A 20,948-nucleotide genomic window follows, 5' to 3' on the forward strand; every position below is an offset into this window, starting at 1 on the left:
TGCTTAAAGGAGATACGCAGAGCCTTTATTTTTAAATACATTTCTGAGTGGATAGTATCTCCATCCTTGACTCTTGTATGCTGCATAAATGGGAATAAAAAATATATATTTTTGAGAGTTAAAATCGACCACAAAGTTGGCATTCGAGCTGCGCCGCTGAGCCAGCCAGCCCTGAGTGCGTGACGTCACAGCGGTAACCGGTTTTAAGGCCAAGGCCTTTGACAGCTATAGACCAAAGTCATATAAATAAAAATTTACGGTGAGAGTAAGAAATACCGTTACCGACTTGCTCAACTAAGACTGATTTGACTTCATTGATTGTGGGTTGACTCTCATTAAAACAGGATAGGTGTTATAACTTGTGCAACATACATGTACATGCATGAATTTTCACTGATAAAAGGCAAATTAAATAATCAGATGAACTGAGACAATCACATTCTGAAGCAAATTAAATAATCTTATTCTGGTAACTTAAACACACAATACAAGTTATATGTATTAATCTAAATGCAGGTAAACAACGTGTTTTGTTTTGTTTTTTAAATCCAAATGAGAGTCGGAGTTTACCCGTCTGCATTCTCGCTTCTTGAAGGCCGATTGTTTTTGAAACAATCTGACTTTCAGTTGTTCGTTCAGTTCTCCGTTCATTCACTTCTTCCACGTAAGGGCGAGATGGCAGCAATATCCAGCGCAGAAATCAGACGGCTGGTCCGCTCATTCACTTTTCTTCATACTGTGTATTCCGCCATTACTGCTCGGCTCAGGCAATTACTAAAACCTGGGACGGAGCGGGATGTCACCAGTTTCAGCAACAACTGCAGGGAGGTCACTGCCCGAGCGATATGTCACGTCCCGTTCCATCCCAGGTTTTAGCAACAACCCTCGGCTCACTCTGGGAGGACTGGTGCAACTGAACTTACTTTCCTTTTAAAAAAAATTAATAAATAAAATAAAATAAATCCTTTCCTTTTCTTGTAGTTTTCTTTTCCTTTAATTATTGGTACTGCACCCTCTTTCAATACGGGCTTATAGCCAACGCTCCTCAACAGATCAGAGGTCTCGTATGAATCTTCAGTAAAATGTGCAGGGCAAAGGAGAGACCACTTCATAGGTGCCCAATGTGCCCATGAACAACTCGCAAAACACGTCCAAATCTTTACAGTTTGAACATTCTTGGGCCATGAATGCAACGTAAATCCACCTTCTGTCGTGTTGCTGCACCGGCCAAAAACACATCTACGTGGCATGGTGATAAATTAGCTCAAAATGGAGGATTGGAGTTGCAGTCGGCTCTGTGTTTTAGTATAACGGAAATGGCAAGGAAACCGATAGACTTCCTGTTGTGACGTTACGGACGTCAAGGTCATTCACTCAGACCGCTACCTATATGAATCACTTAAATTGTAAAAATTACGATATTAGATTTATTGTTCACGCTTAAAACTTTTCCTGTGCCATTCTTGAGGTCTCAAGGCATTTATAAATGAAAGTGAGGCCATGGTTCTGCGTATATGCTTTAAGGTTTGGTAAAATACAATAACAAAATCAAGAACATGTTAATACTGACACACACACACATTAGTGTTTATCCACAAGCCAACCTACACTCACCGGCCACTTTAATAGGAACTTGTTCTTGATTCTAAGATTCCTGTTCTTGGCTGGCAGGAGTGGAACCCAATGTGGTGTTCTGCTTTGTGCATGCTGAGATGCTTTTCTGCTCACCACGGTTGTAAAGAGTGATTATATGAGTTACTATATCCTTTCTGACAGCTCGAACCAATCTGGCCATTTTCCTCTGACCTCTCTTATCAACAAGGCATTTGTTTCCACCCACAGAACTGTCACTCACTCACTCACTCACTCACTCAGTGTGTTTTGTTTTTTGCACCATTCTGTGTAAACTCTAGAGATTGTTGTGTGTGAAAACCGCAGGACATCAATCAGCAGTTTCTGAAATACCCAAACCAGTCCATCTGGCTCAAACCAACACCATGCCACAGTGAAAGAAACTCACACTTTGAGATCACAAGTTTTCCCATTCTGATGTTTGAACATTGTGAACATTAACCGAAGCTCTTGATTTGTATCTGCATGATTTCATACATCGTGCTGCTGTCAAGGGATCGGCTGATTAGAGAACTGCATAAAACAGCGGGTGGGTAGGTGTACCTAATAAAGTGACCGAGTGTATGTTGTGTACCGTTATAGGAAAATTATCACATGGCCCATTTGCATACTCAGTTCTGTTTGGTCAATTACGACATCGTAGCTATGGACCACATCATGAGCGGAAGCAATAAAATCATTTTTAAATCAACATTTGTATCAAATTTAGTTAGTAACCATCTAATAAGCGGCATAATGTACAACGAGTCAGTCATTATTGCAAAATAAACCCCTTTAGGGTGATTTCAGGATTCCTGCATTATCCAGTCGGGGTATATTTTTGCTATAATGACCAGAATAAGAGAGAAAAACTCAGCTTGTCATGTTATCATTGATGCTCAGATTGGAAATTCCTTTCACAAATGTTAAATCAGCATCTCCTTAATAGAAACCTGTAATTTGCATAAACTACTGTAAAAGTCATGCTATTATAGCAAATTAATCAACACCTAACCAGTCAAAGATGTAGTATAATAAGAACTAAGACCGTGACATCCCTTTATAAGCCATTTAATTGCTCATGTCATAGAGCTAGTCTTGATCCTAAGCGATTGGAAAGAAAAAAAAAACATTACACGCCTGTATTTGATGTTCTAACATTGAAAAATGTCTCATATTATGAAGCAACAGAGTATCAGAGCCTTTTGTCTCAAGGATGACATTGTTTTTCTGTTATCTTTCTCCTCGGGATGACACTCGTACAAAAACATTCATACACACATACACACACACCCAGTTATGAGATGAGACTTGCTGACTACTTTATTAGGAACTCCTGTACACATGAGTCAGTCATGTGACAGCAATGCAGTGCATACAATCATGCAACTACAGGTCGAAAGCTTCTAATTAATGCTGACATCAAACATCAATATATTTAAGTTATTCCATGAAATCTAGTGGTATATGAGCTGAAAACCGACGAGGCGCGTAGCACCGAGTCGGCTATAAGCCATGGACGACGAGATTGAGTGGAATGACTGTTTCATTCTCTCCACAGTCACTGGATTTTGAGGAGCAGAGCATTTTTATTTTTATTTTTTGCAAATTCGATAAATAAAAACTTTATACAAAACGTCCGACAAAATCATTTCCGCTTAGAATGTAAACAAACTGGCCAAATGACAGTAGCAGTTTGTGAAAAATGCTATAATAATAATTCTTGAAAAATAAAAGAAGATACGCTCTTCCCATCAAATACTTTTATTCCATATTTTGTTGCTTCTTTTTTTTGGGGGGGGGGTATCATCATCTTCTTCTTTAGGGTTTTTTGGCGGTTGGTAAATCTACTTAAAGGTGCATTACCGCCACCGACTGGGCTGGAGTGTGGACCAGGAGCTACTGGGTGGAAAAAAATAACCCACCAAAAACTATCCTCTTTTAGCTATTACTGTTTCTTTTAAATACTTGATAACAATTTTTGGGTTTTGTTCTCAAGTAGAGTTTTTTTAATTTCGTCCTCGGTTGGTCCAGCAACACGCTCCCCCATTTTGTTTTTCTCTACTCACGATATATGAGCTGATATCCTAGCAGTAGAGTAGCCAATCAGAGCGTGCGATTGCTCATATCCAGTGAATGTAGATAGAATATTGTGAAATATATCAGAAATATTGTGATTTCACTGGATACATGGATGTTGGTGCCTGATGGCTTGGTTTGAATATTTTAAAGGTCAGTAAGGAGAATCGCTTAGAATTAGGCATGCCTGGGTTAAATTATCATGGTTATAGGAGGAGCCTGGGGCCTATAAAAGGGAGGCTACCTCCAAGTTAGAGAGGAGTTGGTGGATTTTTGGTGGAGTGTATATTTATTTATTTATTTTTTCACTTATTCCCTGTTGCACTTGGGAAACAAGCACAATAAGCACCACCATAACTAGGATTACGACTGTGCCATTGTTTTTGTAAAAGAGAAATTGAATCTCATGACATTTGGTGTCAGGAGTGGGATTTGAACCCACACCTCCAGAGGAGATTGCATTCGACACATACCCCATACCCAGGATTGATGACCTGCTAGAGAAAATCGGGTTGGCGACATACATCACGACCCTTGAGTTGCGTAAAGGGTACTGGCAGGTGGCTCTGGAGCCTTCCAGCAGGCCATACACTACTTTTTGCACACCTGCGGGCCTGTTCCAGTTCACAGTGATGCCTTTTTTGCTTCACGGAGCCCCAGCCACTTTTCAGCGATTGATGGACAAAGTCCTCCAAGGTTGCGGAGATTGTAGTGCTGCCTACCTTGATGATGTGGTAATCTTCAGCAACACCTGGAAAGAGCATGTCCAGCATTTGAGGTGGGTCCTGGAGAGGATCCAGAGTGCTGGACTAACCCTCAACATTACAAAGTGTGATTGGGCTCGACAAGAGACAAGGTACCTGGGCTACCAGCTGGGAGGAAGAGAAGTGCGATCACAGGTGGATAAGGTGGAAGCTATCCAAAATTGCCCTAGTCCTCGGACCAAAAAGGAGGTGCGATCCTTTCTGGGACTAGCTGGGTGGTACAGAAGGTTTGTGCCCCAGTTTGCCACGATTGCGGTCCCACTTACTATGCTTACTGCCAAGGATCAGAAAAACCCAGTGGCCTGGACAGAAGAGTGTGTGAGGGCATTCTGCACCCTCAAAGCCTGTCTGTGCTCTTCACCAGTGCTTCAAAGCCCTGATTTCAACAAGCGGTTCCTGGTGCAGGTGGATGCATCTGCTGTTGGCCTGGGAGATGTTCTGGCTTAGGGAGAACCGGGGGACGAGTGACCCATCCTGTACTTGAGCTGCAAACTTCTGCCCTGAGAAACCAGGTACTCAGCAGTGGAAAAGGAAGGCCTGGCGATCAAGTGGGCATTAGAAAGCCTTCAGTATTACCTGCTGAGAAGAGAATTTGACCTGGAGACAGACCATCGTGCCCTCACCTGGATCAACTCGGTGAAAGATCACAACAGCCGCTTGGCACGGTGGTACCTGTCCCTGCAGCCATTCAAATTCACCATTCAACACAGTTCTGGCAAGTCCAATATAGTGGCAGACTACTTGTCCAGATTGCCAAATTTTGCCAATCTCCGGGAGGAGGGCGATGGTGTGATGGAGTAGCCCATCATGAGGTGTGGCACGTGTGCATGCACATGCGCACGCACAGCTGAAGTGAACCCATTTTCACTCTCACAATAATCACCGTTCATCTTGTTTCAATTGTACTGGTCAGTCATTTTAAGTCGTCAAGGGTGCACACCTGCCTTCCTAAATAACCACTTTATTTGCCATAAAATCATCTTTGGGTTTTACTCACCACTTCGCTCTATAATTCATCTGCCATCCGTGCCTTATTTATTTAAACAGTGTAAACGTCATTGTTGTGCTTTAAAAAACTCATTGGTGGGGCGCTTGTGGGTGACGTCAGTATAATTTTGTAGGGTTTTTTTTTTTTTTAATTCTCTTGATTTCTTACCAGCTTTATTGGTGAATCAGAGTGTGATATTGGGACCTGAATTATGTTTTTCTCTATTTTTTTCATATTTTGTTTATTAGAATTAGGCATGCCTGAGTTAAATTATTATGGATTATGATGGCTTTCATGGTTATAGGAGGAGCCTGGGGCCTATAAAAGGGAGGCTACCTCCAAGTTCGAGAGGAGTTGGTGGAGAGTTACACAGGAGGTAACATCTCTGGAGAGACTTTGCCAGTAAAAGAAGTACTGTGTATAAATAGGGGCTTTTTTTATGGACTTTGGCATTTTTCTTGTGTATATTTGTAAATATTTTTTTCACTTATTCCCTGTTGCACTTGGGAAACAAGCACAATAAACACCACCATAACTAATATTATGACTACACCATTGTTTTTGGAAAAGAGAAATCAAACCTCACGACATTCACCAAATTGGTTTGAGCTGTAATGAGGGCTATGATAACTCAAGTACTGTAAGAGAAAAATGCCACATGCTCTTTTTCCAGTCTTTGCCCGTCCAGTATGGGTGAGTCTCCACCCTCTGTAACATCAAACTCCTGTGAAACAGGAGCGAAACCAGTTGTTGTCTGTGGCTCTTGTAGCACATCTGCATCAAGGTTCAATGTGTTGTGCATTTTGAGATGCTTTTCTGCTCACCACAGTTGTACAGAGTGGTTATTTGAGTAGACTTGCTGTCAGCTCCAGCTAGTCTGGCATTTCTTCTCTGATCTATTTCTACCACAAGGCTTTTTTCTTTTCTTTTTTTTTTACCATTCCGTGTAAAGTCTAGAGACTATTATGGGTGAAAACCCCATGAGATCAGCAGTTTCTGAAATACTCAAGCGAGCCCATCTGCCACCAACAACTATGCCAAAGTTACTGAGGTCATTTTTTTTCTCATTTCTTCCATTTGATGTTAATATAACTCGACTTATGTCATAACTGATTTCATGCACTGCCACATGAATGGCTAATTTGATAATTGTCTAATTCTACAGGTGTGCCTAATAAAATGGACAGTAAGTGTGTATTGCACAAGGCTGGCCTAATATCCACCTACCGTAAGAGACCAACACTGTGTTGGCTGTGCTCTATTACCTCATCTCATCTCATCCCATCTCATCTCATCTTCTTCTTGACCCTTTGCATCCTGAAGGGTGATTCATGCCCATTTATATTCTGTGAAATGAAATGAAAATTATGCGGCATGAGAGCTCGATGAGCTGATGACAGCAGTCTGTGTAGTTCATAGGGAAAGACGCTGGCACATATCAGGCTCGATGTGAGTTGAGTTAAATGAGAATCTGGGTCAGAACTCAGCAGGGATGAAGACGAAGCAGAATTTCACCTCTTATCAGGGTGATTTGAAGTTGTGGTTGAACTTTGGAAATGTTTAGGAGGTTGGAGTTTGTCATAGTCATGTTTATGCAGTGTGGTGCATGAATTCTCATCAGCTTATCGGAGTGACAGTAGGCCAGTGTTTTGAATCCCACGACAAATTACTCATTGTTTGCATTCGTTCCTGCTTCTTTTCAGTAATGTGAGATTTCATGAGGCATTTCTGAGAAGATTTCATGTTATGGTGTTGACCCTGGGGAGTATTGTCAATGTTAGTCTCCAATCTTTTTAAATTAGAGTTATTCACTTCCTTATTATTAATTATTAACTAGTATTAACTGTTTATTGTTGGATATTGGCTACATTTCTACAAACTGCTTTAATAATTTGAACCAAAGGACACCATCAATATCAATGTCAGACATAAAATACAAAAATGTTATTTTATTTTAAAATAACAAATGCTGTACAGATTCAAGGCTTTCACAAACACAACCCCAATTCCAAAAAAGCTGTGTAAAATCTAAATAAAAAGAGAATGTGATGATTTGCATTTATGTAAATACTATATTTACTTGAAAATAGGACAAAGACAACATGTGAAATGTTGAAACTGAGAAATTTTATAACTCTTTTGGAAAAAAATATGCTCATTTTGCATTTGATACCAGTAGTATGTTTCAAAAAAGTTGTTTACCACTGTGTTGCATCATCTCTACTTTTAACAAAGTACTGTATTTGGGAACTGATGAAACCAGTCGCTGTAGTTTTGAAAGAGAAATGTTGCCCCATTCTTGCCTGATATACAATTTCAGTTGCTCAACAGTTCAGGGTCTCCTTTGTCGTATTTTATGCATTATAATGTGCTAAATGTTTTCAGTGGGAGACAGGTCAGGACTACAGGCAGGCTAGTTTAGTCCCCGGGCTCTTTACTTTGGAGTCATGCAGCTGTAATACATGCAGAATGCGGTTTGTCTTGCTGAAATAAGCAATGCCTTCCCTGAAAAAGATGCCGTCTGGATGGCAGCATATTGCTCCAAAACCTGTATATATCATTCAGCATTAATGATGCCTTCCCACATGTACAAGCTACCCATGTTATGTGCACTAATGCCCCCTCATACCATGACAGATGCTGGCTTTTGAACTGTGCACTGATAACAAGCCGGATGGTCCCTCTCCTCTTTCGCCTGGAGGACGTGGGGTCCATGATTTCTAAAAAGAATTTCACATTTTGATTCATCAGCCCACGGGACAGTTTTCCACTTTGCCTCAGTCCATTGTAAAAGAGCTTGGGCCCAGAGAAGGTGGCGGTGTTTCTGGATATTGTTTATATCCGGTTTTAATTTGCACTTGTGGCTGTAGTAATGAACTGTTTTCCCAGACGATGGTTTTCTGAAGTGTTCCTGAGCCCAAAGCATGATATTCACTACAGAATCGTCTCTGTTTTTAATGTAGTGTTGCCTGAGGCACCGAGGAACACAGGCATCCAATGCTGGCTTTCAGTCTCTTGTCTTGCGTACAGAGATTTTTCCAGATTCTCTGAATCTATCCATCCATTATCAGTAACTGCCTTATCCTGTATGGAGTCGCAGGCAAGCTGGAGCCTATCCCAGTTGACTATGGGTGAGAGGCGGGGTACACCCTGGACAAGTCGCCAGGTCATCGCAGGGCTGACACATAGAGACAAACCACCATTCACACTCACATTCACACCTACGGTCAATTTAGAGTCACCAGTTAGCCTAACCTGCATGTCTTTGGACTGTGGGGGAAACCGGAGCACCCGGAGGAAACCCACACAGACACGGGGAGAACATGCAAACTCCACACAGAAAGGCCCCCATTGGCCACTGGGCTCGAACCCAGGACCTTCTTGCTGTGAGGCGATTGTGCTAACCACTACACCGCTCTCTCTGAATCTTTTAAGGATATTATGTGCTGTACATTATGTGATCCCCAAATTCTTTGCAATTTTACGTTGAGGAAAATTCTTCTTAAAGGAACAGTCCACCGTACTTCCATAATGAAATATGCTCTTATCTGAATTGAGACGAGCTGCTCCGTACCTCTCCGAGCTTTGCGCGACCTCCCAGTCAGTCAGACGCGCTGTCACTCCTGTTAGCAATGTAGCTAGGCTCAGCATGGCCAATGGTATTTTTTGGGGCTGTAGTTAGATGCGACCAAACTCTTCCGCGTTTTTCCTGTTTACATAGGTTTATATGACCAGTGATATGAAACAAGTTCAGTTACACAAATTGAAACGTAGCGATTTTCTATGCTATGGAAAGTCCGCACTATAATGTCAGGCGTACTAACACCTTCTGCACGCTTCGGCAGCGCATTGATATCTGAGCTCTGTATCAATGCACTGCCGAAGCGCGCAGAAGTTTCATTATGGAAGTACGGTGGACTGTTCCTTTAAATTGTTGCCCGATTTGTCTTTCACAGAGCAGTGAACCCCTGCCCATCTTTACTTATGAGAGACTCAGCTTCTCTAGGATGCTCTTTTTATACCCAATCATTCCTGACCTGTTACCAAGTAACCAAATAATTTTTTTTTCTTTTTTTTAACATTACACAACTTTTCCAGTTTTTTTTTTGTTGCCCCAGTCCTAACTTTTTTTGAAACATGTTGCTGGCACTAAATTCAAAATGAACATATATTTTTTTAAAGACAAGATTTCTCATTTTCAACATGTGATATATTGTCTTTGTACTATTTTCAATTAAATATATGGTTTCCGTTAATTGCAAATAGTCACATTCTGTTTTTATTTACATTTAACACAGCTTTTTTGGAATTGGGGTTGGATAAAATTACATTCAATTTGAATAGACATGATCCTAAATTTTTATTTCAATCATTTTTGTCCCTAGTAAATATTCAGACCTAAAGAGACGGGAAAATAGTGCCCAGGTTTAAGAATCCTATAATTTTCCTTTACTCTCTGTCTCATCACCTGAGTCACAGCATTTAAACATGAGCCTCAGTGTCGTCTCTTCACTCGACTGATCAGGAGTGAGTTTCTCAAAAGCCTCTTAACGCTAAGAGCATCTTAACTAGGTGAGAGAATGTTCATTGTGATGTTCGCTGTACCATTTAATGATCTTTGTGCTGCGATGCTTTTGGGAAACTCAGCTTAGTTCTTTTGGCTGCTTCTTTTGAGCTCATTTAAACATTTTAAAACTTTGTCCACTATTGTTTGTACAAGTGTGTACAAGTGTATAGTGATCTCTGTTTTGATGATGATAATAAGATGGTGCAGGAGCATGGCAGACATTTTGACAGCTGTATGTGATTGATTAGGCTAAAATCCATTTTTGGTCATTTGTGGCTGTTTTACAGCATTTCGTTTACATCTGGCAGGTTTTCCCATGCCATCTTACAAATGTAGAAATGTATATAGTTTAAACCTTTCTTGGATTCTTGAGTTCTCAAAAGACTTGAGATATGGGGCAGAACCTGCAGATAGCTGCTGTTACAGTACAGATGGAGAACGGTAACTGTAGCAGAAACAGAAGTAGGCTAATTAAATGCAGGCCTGATGTAGAGCTTATACAGCGCTGTGCTGTGTTTTGTCAGTGCTTGTATCTTGACGTACTCCGTAAGCTTAGGGTCAGATGTAGAGTTCCAGCCTGATGAACGATGTGTATGGGTGGACCTCTAACTCCAAAGCCCATAACTCATTTTACACTGTTTGACCTTTGGGCTATCCTTCTTTTGTAGACCTCCTTATTAGGTACTTCTTTAGCATTACCATGTGATCTGTTTCTAGAGTGGGTTTGTGAAATTTATAAATATTATTTTGGTTTATTAGCCTTGTTCCCTCATCAGTCAGTGCTCATGTATACAGATTAGGATAATTTATGCTCTCCTTCAAGTGTGTTTCGCTGCCCTACAGCTTCACCCTCCCAGACACTTGAAGTTAGACTCTGCTGATGGGAGGGAATTGGCTACTGATTGAGGGATTGGGGGGAAAAATTGGGTTAGACACTTGCACTTTTTCAGAAAATGTTTGCATCAAGAGTTTACTTCATTTGAATGTGCGAAATCTGGTTTTGAACTTGCATGAGGTCCTGGGAATTGAACTCTGGTCCACCTGAAAATGATGGCTTGGAATTTTTTTTGTTATCTGTTCCTAAAAGAAATCTGCTGCTGGGGTTGTGCCATGAATTTTGGGTAACATTCCGTTTTAAAAAATTTATAAATAAAATAAAAAAAGCTCCTAAAATAATCTGGGAAGTGATCTGTGGTCCACCTGAAATTGATGGTCTGTGATGTGGTGGTGTAGTCTGCTCCTAGTAGATAGTGGGGCAGTGAGTAACATGGTTGGTTGACCTTGTCACATTGACCATGTCATGGAAAGGCTCTCTGCAGAGTGTCATTTTGATTAAAACGATACGGGAGGAAACATGAAGAAAGCAAGTAAAAAGGGACCAACTGCTATACACACACCAGTGAAATGTTATTTAATTCTACAAATAGTTGCATATGCAGTACAACATAAAATTGGCTAGCCATTCTGAAGTCTAAAGTTTGTTACGGTAGCATTTGTGATCTGACTGGTGATTCTACCTTAAAGGGGAACTGAAGGCAAATTTTTTATTATCAAAATTCTATTTATCTCATTTTATTAAATATGGGAATGCATTTTTGATCGCTATTTTGTCACTGCTATAGCAAGTTATGAGTGTTTGAAATATGCTATGTAATATATCAGTCCATATGTCAAAGCAATGGTCGTAAACGAGATTCCTTGAGACCTGTGCGAGACATCATAGGACGGAAGTAAAACATACAGTGGAAATCAAAGTGACCAACATCTACCAATGTTGTCAAAAGACGTGCGTGCTCTCTTTCGAATGCTGATGTAATCAAGCCGGAAGTTTTGTTTGTTTTGATAGCAATCAGGAAGGTTTGAAAAAAGTAGGCAGTAATCGTCATTTAAACTTGTTTTTGTGCAATATTTTGTTTGGAAAACAGTTTTCAAAATGTCGGCACTGACACCTGGCTGACACTTCACGTTTCGAAGTCTCGCACAAGTCTCTTGAAGATCGCATGGATAAACGACGCCTGGAGTGGACCATCTCATCTCATCTCATCTCATCTCATCTCATTATCTCTAGCCGCTTTATCCTGTTCTACAGGGTCGCAGGCAAGCTGGAGCCTATCCCAGCTGACTACGGGCGAAAGGCGGGGTACACCCTGGACAAGTCGCCACTTCATCACAGGGCTGACACACAGACACAGACAACCATTCACACTCACATTCACACCTACGGTCAATTCAGGCCCACTTTACACGGGGACGGTCTGAAACAAAAACGCAAAAGTCCGTTTTCGTTCTCACTTTTTTCTGCGTCTACACGACCGTTTTCAAGGAGGAAATCTGCGTCTATACGGTGACGCATAAATGTATGGAATTCAATTGGATGTGCATGCCAGGCGGTTAGGTGGTGCTGTGAAAGACCTCCGCTATGTCTGCACGCATGCGCAACGTCTTCCATCTTGTCTGATCTGCACATCTGCGCCGCGAAAACTTTGACTACTCTGGCTATGGTAAGTAAGAAAGTAAATAAAAAAGTAAGAGCATACTATACCCGCCTCTGTTCATTAACGGTATATGTGCAGATTCGGTATAGATGTTCGAAGGACTCCTGGACGTTTATTAAAGCTGCCAGAGCAGCTTGAAGGTCCGTTGGATCAATGTAATCAGACATGCTCTTACTTTTTTACTTACTTTCTTGCTTCCCGGGTTGGCATGTACAGTATATGACATATGTATGACGTAAACGCGTATCCGACGTGAGCAGATCCGAGCAGAGTTTCGCGTATTGGGTAGTTTAGACGGATATGCAATGGGGGCTGTTTTTAACTTATCCACTCTGGAAGGCGTTTTCAATTTTTTACGTTTTTCAGCCTCGGAAACGCCGTCCCCGTGTAGACGAAAGGCACTTTCGATAAAATATTTAGTCATTTTTACCCGACAGCGTCCTCGTGTAAACGGGCCCTTAGAGTCACCAGTTAACCTAACCTGCATGTCTTTGGACTGTGGGGGAAACCGGAGCACCCGGAGGAAACCCACGCGGACACGGGGAGAACATGCAAACTCCACACAGAAAGGCCCTCGCCGGCCACGGGGCTCAAACCCGGACCTTCTTGCTGTGAGGCGACAGCGCTAACCACTACACCACCGTGTCGCCTGCCGTGGACCAAATGAATTAAATTCAACATGGCTAAAAACCGAATAGGCTAATGAGTATAATATTTAATTGCAATTATTTGCCAATACAAGTCATGATATAAGGTTAATAAAACTGAAAACATAATTGAATAACACGTTAATTAAAAATAAAGCAAGTTTAAAAATGACTTCAGTTCTCCTTTAATGTTGTTAATTGCCCCATCTGCATGAATTTATACTTAATGGTACAATTTATCAAGCACACAGTTTTCCAGTCATATTTTGCCTGCAATATGTAGATGATGTGATAATTCATTGAATGGAGTCTATTATGGAAATGAATGTGTTTAAACATGAGTCACGCTTGAAAATAGAACAGGAGAGATGACCACAGTACTCACTGAGAGCTGTGGATAGACTCATCCAAGTATTACTTATGTGAAATCCCAGATATAATGGCAGTGTAAGATTTTATTTATTTTTTTAATGAGTGGGACTCACAGTAAAACTCACATCGTCCTAATTTCCATTTCATTACAGTTAGATGGCAGATGTATTCTCATTTAAATGTAGATTACAGCAAACACTGCGATGTTTGATTAGCACAGCTCATTATGATTCTGTAAAAGAGCTCTTCTGACACACTTTTACCGCCTCGCATCAATCAAGTCCTCAAGTGGTGCTTTCTTTCTGTTCGGCAAATTATTTCATCATATGATGTATCAACGGTGTGTTGCAAAACATGCACAAGGTTGCATTATATGTGAGAGTTAAATTCTACTTTTGATATATGACAAGCGTAGATAATTTTTCTGGTTACTTCAAATATAGTTGCTCTTGTTTTAATGATGCTGGTTTGATTGGCAGGTGTGGGCTGCTCCAGGTTGGTGACCGGCTCTTGTCAATCAATGGGATTCCCACAGAGGATGGCACGATGGAGGAGGCCAATCAGCTGCTCCGAGATGCTGCTCTGAATAATAAGGTCACACTAGAGATTGAGTTTGATGTAGCAGGTTTGTATATTCAGGTGGACACCATAAATCTGCAGGATGACATATACACTAACAAAGGTTTTGTAATAATTAATACACTACAGTGTCTTGCAAAAGTATTCATTGCCCCTTGGTGTTTGTCCTGTTTTGTCGCTTTACAAGCTGGAATTAAAATGGATTTTGGAGGGTTAGCACCATTTGAGTTACACAGCATGCCTACCACTTTAAAGGTGCAAATTGTTGTTTTATTGTGACACAAACAATAATTAAGATGAAAAAACAGAAATCTGGAGTGTGCATAGGTATTCACCCCCTTTCGTATGAAACCCCTGAATAAGAGTTGGTCCAACCAATTCACTTCATAAGTCACATAATGAGTTGATTAAGATCCACCTGTGTGCAATCAAAGTGTCACATGATCTGTCACATGATGTCTGTATAAATCAACCTGTTCTGGAAGGACCCTGACTCTGCAACACTACTAAGCAAGCAACATGAAAACCAAGGAGCACTCCAAACAGGTCAGAGACAAAGTTATGGAGAAGTATACATCAGGGTTAGGTTATAAAATATATCCCAAACTTTGAATATCCCAGGGAGCACCATCCAACCATCCATAATTGGTAGCCGGTTATCCTGTTCTACAGGGTCACAGGCAAGCTGGAGCCTATCCCATCTGACTATGGGGGAGGGGGGGTACACCCTGGACAAGTCGCCAGGTTATCGCAGGGCTGACACACAGAGACAAACAAACATTCACACCTACAGACAATTGAGAGCCACCAATTAACCTAACCTGCATGCCTTTGGGGGAAACTGGAGCACCCAGAGGAAACCCATGCAGGCATGGGGAGAACATGCAAACTCCACACAGAAAGGCCCTCGCTGGCTGCTGGACCCGAACCCAGGACCTCCTTGCTGTGAGGCAACAGTGCTAACCACTACACCACCGTGCCGCCCCCCAGAGACCACCATTAAATCCATTATAACAAAGTGGAAAGAATATGGGACGACTACAAATCTGACAAGAGAAGGCCACCCACCAAATCTCACAAACCGGGAAAGGAGGGCATTAATCAGAGATGCAACAAAGACACCAAAGATAACACTGAAGGAACTGCAAAGATCCACAGTGGAGACGGGAGTATCTGTCCATAGGACCACTTTAAGCCGTACATGCCACAGAGTGGGGCTTTATGGAAGAGTGGCCAGAAAAAAGCCATTACTTAAAGAAAAAAAAAAAAAATACATGTTTGAAGTTTGGGGCGGCATAGTGGTTAGCACTGTCACCTCACAGCAAAACGGTCCTGGGTTCGAGCCCAGTAGCTGACGAGGGCCTTTCTGTGTGGAGTTTGCATGTTTTCCCCATGTCTGCGTGGGTTTCCTCTGAGTGCTTCGGTTTCCCCCACAGTCCAAAGACATGCAGGTTAGGCTAATTGATGGCTCTAAATTGACCGTAGGTGTGAATGTGATTGTGAATGGTTGTTTGTCTCTATGTGTCAGCCCTGCGATGACCTGGTGACTTGTCCAGGGTGTACCCTGCCTCTTGCCCATAGTCAGCTGGGATAGGCTCCAGCTTGCCTGCAGCCCTGTACAGGATAAGCGGCTACAGATAATCAATGAATGGATGTTTGGAGTTTGCCCAACAGCATGTGGCAGACTCCCCAAACACATGGAAGAAGATTCTCTGGTCAGATGAGACTAAAATTGAACTTTCTGGCCATCATGGGAAACACCATGTGTGGTGCAAACCCAACACCCTGAGAACACCATTCCTACAGTGAAGCATGGTGGTGGCAGCATTATGCTGTGGGGAAGTTTTTCATCTGCAGAAACAGGAAAGCTGGTCAGGATTGAAGGAAAGATGGATGGCACTAAATACAGGGCAATTCTGGAAGAAAACCTGTTTGAGTCAGCCAGATGATTGAGACTGGGATGAAGGTTTACATTCCAGCAGGACAATGGCTCTAAACATACTGCTAAATCTACACTGGAGTGGTTTAAAGGGAAACATTTAAATGTCTTGGAATGGCCTAATCAAAGCCCAGACCTCAATTCAATTGAGAATCTGTGGCATAACTTGAAGATTGCTGTACATCAATACAATCCATCTAACTTGAAGGAGTTGGAGCAGTTTTGCCTTGAGGAATGGGCAAAAATCCCAGTGGCTAGATGTGCTAAGCCAAAAGAGACCTACCCAAGGGACTTGCAGCTGTAACTGCAGCAAAAGGTGGCTCTATAAATTATGGACTTTGTTGGGGGGAATACTTATGCACACTCCAGATTTCTGTTTTTTCATCTTAATTATTGTTTGTGACACAATTTCAAAAAATAATTAAAGCCGCAAGCGGCCTTGACGGGCCCTCGCGCCAGCGGCCAAGGGGGGCGGGGGCATGCGTCCCCGCGAAATACCTTCCACAGCTTCTTCAGCAAGAGACATTACTCCCACAATGGCGACAAAGCACAGAATTGGACACATGGCAACAATAGGGTCTCGCACTGTACGGTGCTCGGGGCCTAATAATAATAATAATAATAATAATAATAATAATAATAATAATAGTCCTTCAAAAACAATAGGGTCTCGCACTGTACGGTGCTCGGGCCCTAATAATAATAATAATAACTAGAAACTATATGCCAAGCAGGCACCTTAATGCGAGAGGCAAAAATCACAACACGTTAGGGGGCGCTGTAGAGGCCCTGAGGCCCGCCTGCGGTGGCAGTCTAAGAAAAAGGAGCCAAATTTTGTGCGTTGTCGACCATGGCAAGCGCCCCAATAAGGGTCTTGTAAAGAGTTTGCTTGCCAAGTTTGACAAATCAGAAGCTGCAATATCATTTTTGCCATAACCAGCACCCCCAGGGGCGAAAGTGCACAAAATTTGGCGTATATGTCAGGTGAGCTATGAAGAGTTTGCGTATGAAGTTTGATGACAATTGAGTAAATAGAAGATGAGATATAGATTTGTGAAGAATAAATTTTTTGGTTTTTCCCATGTCAGTAGGTGGCGCTATGCTGTACATGAGCGATTATGAGTTGGAAAAATAAGTGTCTACAACAGCAACGTACTATCACAAGGCAGAGGTGTGAAGGAAAAGCATTAAGGAATTATTTACCAAAAACCCGTTTTGGAGCAATTGCGTCGGCCAAAAACAGCGCCCCCCATGGACGAAAATTCCCAAAATGTGGTATACATGACATGGGAGGTAGTAAGAGGGTGGCCGTGAAGTTTGACCAAATTTGAGGAAAGATTGGAATTTTTGCCCAAAAATAGCGCCCCCAGTGGCGAAATATCACAGAAATTGGGTAACATGTCAGAAACCCAATGAGTGATTTGCGTGTGAAGTATGAGCAGTTTTGAGCAATTAGAAGATTTGTTATGAATTTTTAAGCATGTAAAATTTTGCATTGAAAATTGATTGACGTATAACTTCTGAACGGTTTATCCTACGTGAAACGTATTTAGTAACTTTTGTCAGCCATGTCTGTAGATGATGTGTATCAATTTTGGTGACATTCCTATGAACGGTCTAGGAGGAGTTGCGCCGTCTTCGTGGCCATGCATTTCGCACAAAAGTGAAATTACCTCACTTCCTGTTGGGCGTGGCTAATGCATTGGCATTACATTTTTGTCCGGCTTAGTGAGATACACATGCGTACCAAATGGCATGCCACTACTACAAACTACATGGCAACCAGGCACCTTAATGTGGGAGGCCAAAATCACAACGACTTAGGGGGCGCTATAGAGGCCCTGAGCCCCGGCCAAGTTTGGGCTTCTGGTTCTGAGTAGCGGTGGCAATTCTCGGAACTGGTGCCAAATTTCGTGCGTTTTCGCCCATGGCAAGCGCCCCGAAAATGGCCCAACAGCGGAGAAAAATAAAGAAGAAGAAGAAGAAGAATAGTGAACTCTTACAAGAGCAATAGGGCCTTCGCCCATTCAATAATTTCCACCTTTAAGGTGGTAGGCATGTTGTGTAAATCAAATGGTGCTAACCCCCCGCCATCCATTTTAATTCCAGCTTGTAATGTGCCAAAACAGGACAAACACGAATGGGGTGAATACTTTTGTAAGACACTGTATATGGCGAAACATTTATGGACACCTAACTATCACACCTATATGTTCTTGTTGAACATGCCATTCCAGATTTGGTCCTCCCTTTGCTGTCATAATAACCTCTGCTCTTCTGGAAAGGCTTTCCACTAGATTTTGGAACACACAGTAGCTGTGAGTATTTGTGCTTCTTCAGCCCCAAGAGCATTAGTGAGGTCAGGCACTGATGTCAGGCGAGGAGACTCGGAGTGCAGTCAGCGTTCTGGTTCATCCCAAAGGTTTTCAATGGGGTTGAAATTGGAATGTTACAGCATAGATAGGCATTCTGGACAATTCTATGCTTCTTTCTCTGTGACAGTAGTTTAGGAAAGATCTATATATGGGTGTGAAGGTCAGGCGTCCACAGATGTTTGGCCATAGGTGTATTTTATACATATATATTTATATTTTTGGAATGCATTCCAATACATATGGAAGAAATTCCAATCACACTACTTCTGCTATTCAACAGAGTCAGTAGTGCCCAGTAGTGGTACCTTTCATGTGAAGCTGCCAAAGAAGAGAGGAGTCGAGCTTGGGATTACGATCAGTGGTAAGAGCCAATGTCCATGCTGTATTAGTATCAAGTTTTTTCTTTGTCCCTGGCTTCATTTCAGAGGAATAATTCTGCAAAAGAAAGGTTTATACAAGCTTCCACAAGACAGGTTTAATATCCGACATCTGCACTGGAGCTGCATAACTGACAAGTAATGGAACTCTTACTCAAAATCTTTTCAACCAACACACTCCCAAATACTCCGATAGATTATATTTCATCAAGGAGTATATGATTGGGTATATCCCGCCTCTCACCCAATGTCAAATTGGATTGGCTCCAGCTTCCTCCGCAATTCTGATGGATAAGCAGGATGGATGGATGGTTGGGGTCCCCTTCGATAGCCCAGTTTATGGAGTGGAGGCCGTTCTTCGGTCGCCGGTTAGACTCCTGCTCGAAGGAAGTGTTTGCTTCGACAGAGCGCGCGATGTTATTTGGGGGCAGCCATGACCTGAAGGTTACAGAAACAGCCTTGAGCACAAAGGGTCACTGGTTCAATTCCCAGGACTGTCAGAAATAAATAGCACTTTCCCCTCTCTCTGGATTATGGCTGAAGTGCACCTAACCCCCAACTGATCCCTGGGTGCCCACTGGTGTGTGTTCACTGCTTCAGATGGGTTAAATGCAGAGGAGGAATTTCACTGTGCTTGCATGTGACAAAGGCAGCTGCTTCTTCAAAAAATATTAATTTATTTGCTTCAAATTGTATTGTTGAGTCATATCACATTTTTCATTTTCATCTCATTTTCTCAATATTATCATTTACAAACCTTCTAGCTTTCTGTACAGATTTTTTCACAATCTTCAAACATTTAAAGCCTTGTCTAAGAGATGTGATGCAAAATCTGACGTGAACCACCAAGTAGCCTCTTCTTGAGTGGAAAGATATGCCAAGGTACGGTAAAGAGATTCCAATTTTTCAAGACATATGTCCCGATGAAGTTACATTATTTAGCTACACAGTAACATTTTGTTCATGCTTATATCTTGCAGTATGTCATATGTTCTAAAACCCATTGACAAGTGTGATTGATGTCAATGAAGATGTAGCTATGGTCGAATTTACCAAAAAGAAAACTTACTCAGATGGGCTGAGATGAGATGAGATGAGATGAGATGAGATGGATTACTTGTTAGCTCATCCAGCAGACAGGCGATGAGCTTATGCCATCTATCGTCTGTCCGGCGTCGTCCACATTTCACGAAAATTGCTTCTTCTCTCTCAATTCTTCACTGATTTTTATTCTTTTTGGCAGGAAGGTAGGTCTGCCTGTGGTGCATATGGCTTCTACCCAAATTTGCATAATTTCAATTAATAATGAAGATATGGAGTAATTAAGCCCTAACGAGCAGTTTCCACACAAATCGCTTCTTTCCCCTCAATTCTTCACCAATTTTGATTCTTTCTGGGATGAAGGTAGGGGTACCTAGGGTGCATATAACTTCCACCCAGATTTGCTTAATCACAATTATTAATTAAAGGAGAACTGAAGACAAATTTTTATTATCAAAATTCTGTTTATCTCATTTCATTAAATAAGGAATGCATTTTTGATAGCCATTTTGTCGCTGCTATAGCAAGTTATGAGTGTTTGAAATATGCTCTGTAATATATCAGTCCATATGTCAAAGCAATGGGTGTAAACGAGATTCGCTGAGACCTGTGCGAGACATCGTAGGACGGAAGTAAAACGTACAGCGGAAATCAAAGTGACCAACATCTGCCAACGTTGTCAAAAGACGCGCGCGCCCTCTTTCGAATGCTGATGTAATCAAGCTGGAAGTTTTGTTTGTTTTGATAGCAATCAGGAAAGTTTGAAAAAAGTAGGCAGTAATCGTCATTTAAACTCGTTTTTGTGCAATATTTTGTTTGGAAAACAGTTTTAAAAATGGCAGCACTGACACCTGGCTGACACTTCACGTTTCGAAGTCTCACACAAGTCTCATGAAGATTGTGCAGATAAGCGACGCCTGCCGTGGACCAAACGAACTAAATTCGGCATGGCTAAAAAACAAATAGGCTGATGAGTATCATATTTAATTGCAATTAGTTGCCAATATGAGTCATGATATAAAGTTACTACAACCGAAAACTTAATTGAATAACACGTTAATTAAGAAATAAAGTAAGTTTAAAAATGACTTCAGTTCTCCTTTAAGTTATGGAC

General features: G+C 41.6%; 1 protein-coding gene across 1 annotated transcript in view; it reads left to right on the forward strand.

Annotated features, from left to right (window-relative positions):
* Positions 1-20,948, forward strand: part of grip2b (glutamate receptor interacting protein 2b) — a 455,064-nt gene that overhangs the window by 378,733 nt on the left and 55,383 nt on the right. Inside the window, exons 13-14 of the mRNA XM_060909766.1 lie at positions 14,003-14,148; positions 18,697-18,777. Of these exons, the coding sequence (XP_060765749.1) occupies positions 14,003-14,148; positions 18,697-18,777 (227 nt within the window). The remainder of the gene's footprint in view (positions 1-14,002; positions 14,149-18,696; positions 18,778-20,948) is intronic.

This window comes from Neoarius graeffei, chromosome 26, assembly GCF_027579695.1.
Source record: "Neoarius graeffei isolate fNeoGra1 chromosome 26, fNeoGra1.pri, whole genome shotgun sequence".
Lineage (NCBI taxonomy): Eukaryota > Metazoa > Chordata > Actinopteri > Siluriformes > Ariidae > Neoarius > Neoarius graeffei.